Source organism: Helianthus annuus, chromosome 9 (assembly GCF_002127325.2).
Source record: "Helianthus annuus cultivar XRQ/B chromosome 9, HanXRQr2.0-SUNRISE, whole genome shotgun sequence".
Classification (NCBI taxonomy): Eukaryota; Viridiplantae; Streptophyta; class Magnoliopsida; order Asterales; family Asteraceae; genus Helianthus; species Helianthus annuus.
The window spans coordinates 44,197,432-44,208,354 of record NC_035441.2 but is presented as its reverse complement, the minus strand read 5'-3'; the positions used below and the strand labels follow the sequence as shown (position 1 = coordinate 44,208,354).

At 32.6% G+C, this 10,923-nt stretch overlaps 1 protein-coding gene across 1 annotated transcript; it reads right to left on the bottom strand.

Annotated features, from left to right (window-relative positions):
* Positions 1-9,731: 9,731 nt before the first annotated feature.
* On the bottom strand, positions 9,732-10,457 carry LOC110875618 (pollen-specific leucine-rich repeat extensin-like protein 1). The gene is made up of 2 exons (XM_022123820.1): positions 10,164-10,457; positions 9,732-10,082 (listed from the first exon to the last, which is right to left on the bottom strand). Exons 1-2 carry the CDS (start codon positions 10,455-10,457, stop codon positions 9,732-9,734), a joined length of 645 nt encoding a protein of 214 aa, XP_021979512.1.
* Positions 10,458-10,923: the final 466 nt, after the last annotated feature.

Sequence of the window (10,923 nt, the reverse complement as noted above, 5' to 3'; positions counted from 1 at the left end):
ATACCCTTTCATTTTCATGCAAATATTTAAGAGATGTAATATATTTAAAAGTGGTTTGAAAGGTTATGACTTTTTGAATGGTATATAAAAGTTGTGATATTTTTGTAAGGATGTGATATATTTAAAAATAGTTTGAAGAGTTATTACTTTTTAAAGGGTGCGATCCAAACCATTGTATCGTAATTTACTTTTTGTATGTATATGAATTTTTGTAAAGGGTGTGATATATTTAAAAATAGTTGAAGGGTTGTAACTTTTTAAAGGGGTGCGATATATTTAAATGTTGTGACTTTTTATAAAGGGTGTGACATATTGAAAAGTAGTTTAAAGGGTTATGTGTAACACCCCTTATAAAAGGTCACAACTTTTAAATATATCGCACTCCTTTAAAAAGTTATAATCCTAAACTATTTTTATATATATTTAAAAGTAGTTTGAAGGGTTATGACTTTTTGTATGTATATCAAGGGTTGTGACTTTTGTAAGAGTGTGATATATTTAAAAGTAAGGGTTGTAATTAGGAGTGGCAAAATGGGTGGGTTGGGTAGGTTTGGGTAATGGGTTAGGATGGGCATGGGTTAGAATGGGTTTGGGTTATAATGGGTTTAGTAAGAAATGGGTTAGAATGTGTTTAGATCAAGATGGGTTTTTTGTCAAGATGTATTTGGGCATATGATAAAAAATTCAAAGAAATCCAAAAAGACATAAAAAAATAAAAAAAAATAATAAAAAATTCAAAAAATTCAAAAAATAAAAATTAAATTTAAAAAATAAAAAAAATAATAAAAAATAAAAAAAAATTTAAAAAATCAAAAAAATTCAAAAAAATCAAAAAATTCAAAAAAAATCGAAAAAATTCTAAAAAAAATCAAAAAATTCAAAAAAAATAAAAAATTCCAAAAAATCAAAAAATAATAAAAAATCCAAAAAATCAAAAAAATCAAAAAAATTCTAAAAAATTGAAAAAATTCTAAAAAAATCAAAAAATTCTAAAAAATAAAAAAAATCCAAAAAATAAAAAAATAATAAAAAAATCCAAAAAATCCTAAAATTATAAAAAATCAAAAAAATTTTAAAAAAATCCAAAAATTCAAAAATATCAAAAAAAATTAAAAAATAAAAAAATCTAAAAAATAAAAAAAATAATAAAAATCTCTAAAATATAAAAAAATTTCTAAAAATCAAAAAAATCTAAAAAATAGTAAAAAATCCTAAAAAATCCAAAAAATTCAAAAAAATCAAAAAAATTCTAAAATATAATAAAAATCTAAAAAAATAAGAAAATAAAAAATTTTCAAAAAATAATAAAAAAATAACATTTTGCACAAAATAACATACTTAGGTACTAATAGTTTAAAATCACCTTCTAAGGTATTAACTTTTCATTTTGTAACGTTTGGAGGAATTAACTTCTAAGGTATTAACATAGTTAGTCCCTATGGTTTGCACAAAATAACATAGTTAGCTACTAATAGAATGTGATTTTAAACCTACAAATAACGTTAATACCTCCAAACGTTACAAAATGAAAAGTTAATACCCTAAAATGTGATTTTAAACTATTAGTACCTAAGTATGTTACTTTATGCAAACCACAGAGACTAACTATATAATTAACTCAAAAATAAAAAAATTCTAAAAAATAAAAAAAATAAAAAAAATCAAAGAAATTCTAAGAAGTAAAAAACTCTAAAAAATCAAAAAATTCTAAAAATCTCAAAAATCATAAAATATTCTAAAAAAAAAAAAAAACCTAAAAAATCCTAAAAACATTTTTATTTTTTTTATTATTTTTTTTATTTTTTAGAATTTTTTTGATTTTAAAGAATTTTTGGATTTTTTATTATTTTTTTACTTTTTAAGAATTTTTGTCATTTTAATTTTTTTATTTTTATGATTTATTAGAATTTTTTTTATTATTTTTTTTGATTTTTAGAATTTTTTGGATTTTTTATTGTTTTTTAGAATTTTTTGGATTTTTTATTATTTTTTTATTTTTTTAGAATTTTTTTTATTTTTGAATTTTTTGTATTTTTTTGAATTTTATTATTTTTTTGATTTTTTGGAATTTTTGGATCTTTTATTAATTTTTTTATTTTTAGAATTTTTTGGATTTTTTATTATTTTTTTGATTTTTTTGGATTTTTTATTATTTTTTTGATTTTTTAGAATTTTTTGGATTTTTTTTATTTTTTATATTTTGATTTTTTTTCATTTTTTTTCGAATTTTTTGGATTTTTATTATTTTTTGATTTTTATTATTTTTTTGATTTTTTAGAATTTTTTTGATTTTTTAGATATTTTTTTTGATTTTTTATTATTTTTTGATTTTTTTAGAATTTTTTAGAATTTTTTCTTATTTTTTTGATTTTTTTAATATTTTTTGGATTTTTATTTTTATTATTTTTTATTTTTTAGAATTTTTTTTATTTTTTTGATTTTTTGGAAAATTTTTATTATTTTTAAATTTTTTTATTATCTTTAAAATTTTTATTATTTGTGAAGCCAACATGTACGAACACTCGAATAGGATGAAAAATCTGTCTGTGATGCTCTTTTTGAGTTATCCATGTACCCTGCGTAATACCTATCATAACCCACAAATTATTTTAAATAGATATCATGTAACCCATCCTGACCCATCCTTAGTTTTTTCTTAACCCATCCTAACCCATTCTTATTTTTAAAATGACCCAAAATAACCCAAAAAACCCAAATGGGTTTTATTTGCCAATTTTGAAAGGGTGTGATATATTTAAAAGTTGTGACTTTTTTGTAAGAGGTGTATAAGGGTATAATATATAATTATACAATATATAATGAAAGGGTGTGAGTAAAATGAATTAAAAGGTGTGACTTTTAAACAAATATGACATAACTCAAGTTGCTAATTGTATAAGGGTATAATATAATTTGATTATTACATATATGTAAACTTGTGATTACATATATGTAATCACAAAATTACTTATAAAAGTTTTAAAATTACCCTTAACTAATATTAAATACCTATATAATAAATGAATAAATGATTGATTGTTAACAGTTCTTAAAGTTTTTCAAATTTTTGAGGTTCTGAAATGATATGACCTAGTATATACGCATATATATAATTTTTTTTAAATTAAATCATATATACTAATAAAAATAAAGTGAGATAAAGATACTAAAATTTACTCCATAATCTTTTTTATTTATCTTTTTACCAAACCAAGTATAAGTCTACCTATGATGATGGATGCAGGTTTTTTAACTCTACTTTACACTAGAATTTGTAAAACAAATAAAATAACAATAAATTTTCTTTCGGTTAAAATAAAAAATAACCCATCTACATATTAGTTGTCTTCTTCGTCTCTTTCAAAGCTTTTGTCGCTACCTCTTTAGTAGAGGGGGCAATTCTGACCCAAATAGAACACAATGGGTCAGTCTGGGTTATTTTTAGATTATATTGGGTGAATTTGGGTGAGGAAGTTTAGACAAGGGGGTCAAAGTGAGTTATTTAAAAAATAAAAAGTTTTACTTACGGGTCATAATGGGTTGAGAAACTAGGACGCGCGGGTCAGTTAGGGTTGAAAAAAAAAGAACGCACGGGTGAACAATGGGTCATCTTCTTCGATCTGATTGAATCAACGCCTCCAGTCCTCTGCCTTCTCCTCCGCCATCTCCTCTGCCACAGACCTCCGCCGTCAATACATCATCTTCAATCTTCAACCTCTCCTTCAAGAAATCCTTCTTCGTTCGTTAATTTCTCGGTCTGCATCAACAATTTCTTCACATCGAATCGGGCACAGGTTCAAAACCCTAATCTTTGCTTCTTCTGTACCAAATTAGAGTTGAACTTGATGTTTTCTGCGTGTTAATCGAACTGGGTTTTCATTTGTTCGAAATCGGTATGCCATGATTCTTGTTAATTTGTTTTGATTTTGTTGAAAGATGTTAAAATCTGATGCATTTATGCCTAAATATCTTCAGTTCTGTTGTAGTTATTTCAAGATATTGTCATGCTTCTTTTTCATATTGATATGGTTTACTTTTGCTCAATCATCAAAATCTTGAATTTATGCCTAAATATTAAGAAAATGGAAAAGTGAAATTCAAGAATATTGGATGTTCTGCTGTTCACTATAGCTATGGTTTACTTGTTCATTCATATTGGGATTTGGTGACATCTGTTTAGTGGTAAGTGCTATGAATAATGAGGATTTACTTTTTGAAAATACACCACTAATCAGAAACATCAGCTGCTGAACAGAACCTTCATTCGCCGCCGAAATTTGTCGTTTTGCGCAGAATCCTGTCATTTACACTGCAGATTTTTTTTCGCTACAGAAATCGTTGAAACTGCATTTACACTTGCAGAATCGACAGTTTTCCACAGAATATGTTCGACGGATCTGTTTCGCTGATTATTTGTTCAAGGTTTGTTTGATCGAAAACAACGATAAGGGATTGAAACTGGTTGTTTGTTTGATCGTAATCAGCCGCTGCAGAAATCGTTGACTGCAGATCTGTTGTTGTTGTTCAGTCCATACGCTGTTATTTGAAATCAGTCCGCACTGCACAGATCTGAGTTTCGCGCATTCTGTTCTAATTTGGTCTGATTTAACAGTTGAATATGCAGTTGAATGGCTTAATCATACTTCATAGTTACATGTTAATGGAACCGGCAACTGAAGAAGAGAAGGAAATGAGAATCAAGCTAGGACTCGCAAAATACGCATGATGTATAAATCACTTGCTGCTAGTAACGTTAACGTATCGGCAAAGTAATGAATCTTTCTTGGTTAAGATACTCTATTTATAAGTTGACATGAGGGCAACATTGAACATTCTATTTTGTAATGATCGTTAATGGGCAAATCGTTAATAGGCATAGGAATCCTTTTAAAAAATGGAAAGTGTTGCATTTTTTTAGTGTAAGGCGTATCGACAAACCTTAGAAAGCAAGAATGCGATGAAGATATAAGTAAAACAGCCAAAATTTGTTTTTTTTTTTTCTGTTCTTTAGTTAAATTAGTATATTTCAGGTGATTAAAAATGCAGAGCTGTGCAGATCAATAGACGAGTTACTTGACAAAGAGAACAATGGAGTACAGCACGAGGTTTTAAAGGAATTGATGCAGAAGGTCATATACATTAAACTTTACTGATAACAAGGAAAGCTTTTGTATAATGATTTTTGTCTTCGTTATGTGTGTGTACATGTTTTATCATGTTTTATCATCAAGGTTGTTTGCGGCTGATTGTTTGCTACAAGTGATAAAACATTTTTTCAAAAAAAAAAAAAAAAAAAAAAAAACTGACCCGATCCGACCCGAAACCCGTTCTGACCCGGACCCGACCCGACCCGAAACCCGTTCTGACCCGGACCCGTTCTGACCCGGACCCGTTTCGACCCGAACCAAATCAACCCTTTTTTATAATTGACCCATTTTGACCCGAACCCGTTTTGACCCGAACCCGTTTTGACCCATGACCCGACCCGACCCGACCCAACCCGTTTGCCAGGTCTACTCTTTAGCCATGGTCGGCGTCATCTCCCAAAGAAAAATATAAGAGTTACTGGCAAAGAAAAATACTATTGTCACTCGAAAACTGATACATATATCGATATACACACAAAAATACATTATATTTCCGTTGCTAAACAAACCATTAAAAAAGTTGTTCACTTTCACCACAATCTCACCAGACACCAACACATACAAGTAGTAATCTATTTGTTTATTTAGGGATCCAAGTTGGCGCTAACATGTCCTGGATTAGCAACTGGAATGTGGTGATCGAAGTGGTAAAGAGACGTCTAGAGTCTTGGAAGGCTAGGACATTATCTATAGGAGGACGTTTGATTCTTATTAAATCGGTTCTCGAAAATTTCCGATTTATTATTTTTCTCTCTATCAAGCTCTTATGGTGGTTATCAATAGTATTGAATCCATTATGAGGCGATTTTTATGGGCGGGCTCTAGTGAAGGAAAAAAGATTCCTTGGGTAGCTTGGGATGTGATCGCGAGATCAAAAAACAACGGTGGTTTGGGTATAAGTCGATCACAATATATAAAGAGTAAATTGCCATTTTAGTCCCCGTGGTTTGGCCCGTTTTGCCAGTATAGTCAAAAGGTTTCATTTTTAACATCTGGATCCAAAAAGATTTCATCGTTGTCATTTTGGTCCAACTGACTTAACTCCATCCATATATGTTAAAGCTGCCAAGGGCATTTTTGTCATTTCATTATTCCTTTTATTAACCCTTTTTCTTATTTCTTTTCCCTCTCTCATTTGGCGCCCTTTTCACCCTGTATATAACCAAATCGACAGAAACCCTAAAATCCTAATTAAGTTGAGCAAAGGAAACCATCTCTCCTCCCTACCTTCAATCTTCAACAATGGTGCAATGTCCATGTGGTGCTCATACTGTAATTCGAACTTCGTGGACCTCTTTGAACCCTGGCAGACATTTATATTGTTGCAATAGACATGTATTTGGGTTTCTTTCATCATCTTCATAATCAGCTGCGATTTGTTCATGTTTTTGTCATTTTTTGTTAACAGGGGGAAGGGGCTGTGGATTCGTTGCTTGGGCTGAGGCTGAGTTGTGTCAAAGATGTGCAGGAATCATAAGAGGGCAGTTGAACTCCATCCGCAGGCTTGAAGAAGAGAACAGGAGATTGAAGTGGCTATTGTGTGTTACTTGGGGTTTATTGATGTTGTACTATGTGTGTAGTTAAATGATGCGTATTTAGGTTATTTCGAGTGTTTGTAGTTCATGAATATGGTATGAATGTTGTAAGATTTTTGGTTTAGTTAATGGAACTATGTTAATGGTGTTATATGAATGATATTTGAATGATTCTTGATTGTATGAATGTTGTAAGATTGTTGATGGTGTTAATGGTATGAATGATGTAAATTTGCCAATAGATTGTATCGTACAAAGCGGCCATTACAAACCTGCATTATATTGAACTATGTTAAGGGTATGAATGATGTAAATTTGTGTAGGACCGAGTTTGACAGTCAATTGAGTTAATTCGAGCTAGTACCTACCGAACATGTAGCGGAAATACATATTTGGCATGAATCAAAGCAAAACTGTAGAAGAAATGAGTAGAAAACAGATAGAATTCACTTTTAACTTGCTTTCACATTAATTCTTCAGAAAACACACGGTCAGCAGTTCGGCTACCCGATGACATCAAAGTTCTAAATGTGAAAACTGACTAGGGGTATTTATAGGAGACACAAGTTCGCTTATATGGACATGACCATATGAGCGGACCTCTTACATGTAGATCCGCTTTTATGGCATGTGACCAGATAAGCGGACCTCCTCCACTAATATTACAAAATTACATCATTAACCCCTGTACAATACATAAACAACCTATCTAGACCCTATACATTAATCTAACAAGACTAAGACGCAGGCTTTAGACATTATGCACCAACAAACTCCCCCTTGGATACAGCCGCAGTCTTCGTCTTGTCTTTGGGTCTTCAGATAGCTCTGAACGTCTCTTCCCTTGGCTTCGGCTTCCTGCGAAGCGCAATCCTTATTTTTTTCATTTTCTTTCTTTCTTGCCTTTTTCTTCTTCAGCTTGAGTCTTCAAAAATGTACCTCTCTTTTCTTCAAGCTTTTGACGTTCACGATTGGCTTTCCTTTTCATCTTCTCATCAAGCGACCACCAAGATGATTTCCATTTACTCTCAGAATTGATACCTTTCTGAAAGCAAAGGGAAACAACACGTTGAAACTGCTGCGCTTGTTCTCTATCTGCTGGTTGATAGTGAATCTTGTTGATGAAAAGGCATTCTATATCCTTCGCAGAGCAATTTACAAGCCACATGGGATCATAAATATGTATCTCTCGAATCTCCCCTCCTGCTCTGTAAGTAATAACGGCTTCGGTAGAAATACAACTATAAACCCAACCAATGAAGCCTTTATAAAAGTCTTGTTCCATCTGAGGCATTGGTATCGTTTTCATCGTTCTTGGCGGTTTGACATTCAAAATAGTCTCTTCGACTCCCGTTTCAGGATCAACCCTCTGTATTCTCTTAGGATGATGTGGCTTCCATTTACAAAACTCTTTCAACGATTCATATTTAATGTAGCCCCACATAGCAACATCATTCTTTCGAACTAGATAATCCAAACATCTAACCTTTGGCAATTCATCCACATCCCACCACGGTAACGACATGATGTCATATAAACGTTCAAAGTACTGAACTCCGCACTCTCTTCTAATTGCATACGCATTCAGTTGGGGTAAGAAACCCCAGCTGATGATGTCACCAAGAGATACGCTTCGATCACGCTGATAATACTTCAAAGGTCTCTTAAACTTTCTCTCGTGACCTTTTCTGAACCATTTCGACCTATCTTCCTTTTCCATATCCTTTTGAGTGCAATCAAATTTTTTTTTTTTATCCTTCACTGCCTCAGCTACTTTTTGTCTCAATTCTTCTCTATTCTCCTCTGCAAAGAACTCCATAAGCGTAGGATACTTAGAAGTATCTTCAACCGCATCCTCATCATCCGTCCAGTCTTCTACTTCCACTCTGTCGTACTTATCAGCCTCTTCAACATACTTATACGTGTATTCAGGCTGTTGATTGATATCAAAAGTATTCAACTCTTCTTCAAAGTCGAACTTGAACTCAGGATCCACGGTATGCATCATTTCTCTGTAAACATCTAATCCCAATATTAACTTTTCAGTATGTTCAACGATCTGAGTTTTACTAGACTCCCCCTTTCCACTTGCTTCCCCTGATTCTTCATTTACCGAATCGTTCATCAGATCATCAACTGTTTTCTCAGTGGAAGCTTCTGTAACTTTCAAAGCTGTGCCACCCTGAGCATCATCATCATCATCATCTTTACCAGATCCATGACTGCTCGCAGAGAATACTTTTTGATCTTCTTCATCTTCCTCTTCATCCTCCTCTTCATCATCTTCATCACTATCTCCAATCAACTCATTCATAGGAGTATCATCTTCAAATAGACCAGAAATAGCAGAAATAGGCTCGGGATTATCAACCACCATAGAAGGAACAATCGATCTTTCAGTCACAGCTGAACTTCCTTTAACTCCCTTACCTTTATCTTTCATTTGTCTTTCAATCTCTGCTTGACGTTCAGCTCTAAGCTCTTCAACTTGCAGCTCTTTAAACTTTTGTTCTACCGATGTTCCGAGCATTCTTTCGACAACTTTTTTCAGCATATAGAACTCGTGATCTCTTAATGCCTTAGCTGCTTCAAGCTCTTTGTTCTTTAACTTGAAGTATTCATTCTGTTCATCACGTCTTGTCTTCTCTTCTTCAAGTTCTGCAACTCTAACCTTCAAAATGTCTATCTCAGATTGATCACTGTTAATTCTTTTCACCAACTCTTTATTATCAATCTCCAGCTTCTTCACACGCATTTCTAAAACTTTCTCCCTATCAGACACTTTCTTGTTTTCAGTTGCTAGCCTCTTGTTCTCAGCAACAACTTCTTCAACTTTCTTTTCAACATTTCTGACTTGTGAAGTGTTGGCAAAATCAAAATCTCCAACGTCATCCAGACTCATATTCAAATTAGAAGGCACATTAGGAAAGTTTCAGAATCCCGCAGAACCTGGTGTAAGTTGACTTTGAGTGGGTGGAGGTGTTTGAAATATTTCTTGTGAAGTAAGAAAAGGTTGTTGTGGTGGTGGTGATTGATGAATAGGTGATGGTTATCTTGGTGGAGTTGGTTGTTTAGGTGGTGAGGATTGTTGTGGTGGAGTAGGTTGTCGGGGTGGTGATTGGATTGGTGATTGTGGTGGTGTTGGTTCATGTGGTGGTGTGGGTGGCTTCTTGCTTTCTTTTGTTTGTTTCTTCTTTAACACAATCTTTGGAATCTTGATCTTTGGAGAGACTTTGCGTAACTTTGGAGAAACAACTTTCTTACGAGCTCCAGCTTTCTTTCTCCCACCAGGAGGAGATTGTGACTCGGAGATATGCTCTGGAGATGGAACATACAAATCATCATCGTCTTTTTCTTGTCTCTTTCTTTTTCTTAACAACTTTTCTTTTTCTGTTTCCTCCTGAATCCTTCATAAACGTTCAGTCTCATCAACAACTTCTTCATCTGAAGAATCCGAGGAGCTTGTAGTATCTTTGTTCACATCATCTCCCTCAACATCTTCAACAATCTTCTCTTCCTCTTTCTGACTTTCAACATTTACCACTTTATTAACATCAGCAACACTTTCTAGCCCTGTTTCCAAGACATATGTATCAAGCAATTGATCAACATTAAATGGATCGTCTTCAGCAGTTACAACTTGTTCTTTCTCAACAGCAACCACAGGATTATCTTCTTCAGGTTCATTTATTAACAATGTTTGAGCAGCTTTCTTTTGTTTCTTCTTAGGTAGCGAAGAAGATCCTTCACCTTCTCGAACAATAGGAGTTGCCATTCTACGTCTTCTTCCAGTTTCTTTCACATACCACTCATTCTTAGTAGTTTTGAAATCTTTGAGAATTTTCATCTTCAGCATATCTTGCTTTTTTCATTTCCACTTCATTTCTCCAGTTCTGATGATTAACTGGATCTGGATCAACATATTTAACATCTTTAATAAAACCGAAAGGCTCTGCAACAAGTGTTGGCTCTGGGTGATTCGGATGATATTTTACAAGCTGCTTCAGTGTATTATTGGTCATGTGTGATTGCACCAACAAGTCATCTTTAATATCTCGATCAATCTCTGGATACGCATGGTCAATCAACATCTGCACAAACCTCGGATACATCCAGGTCTTGATATTTGCCTTGCAATTCTCAGCCATATAGTGGAATACTATATGTGAGAAATTATACTTTTTGTTCAACACCAATGCCGTAATCATATTCATTTGGTAATCGCGCATTGCATCATATCC

Coding starts and splice junctions, on each gene's coding strand:
- LOC110875618 (XM_022123820.1), bottom strand. CDS start 10,457: ATGGCAACTCCTATTGTTCGAGAAGGTGAAGGATCTTCTTCGCTACCT. Junction 10,083..10,163: donor AAGATGTTGAGGGAGATGAT/GTGAACAAAGAT, acceptor TGAAGGATTCAG/GAGGAAACAGAAAAAGAAAA.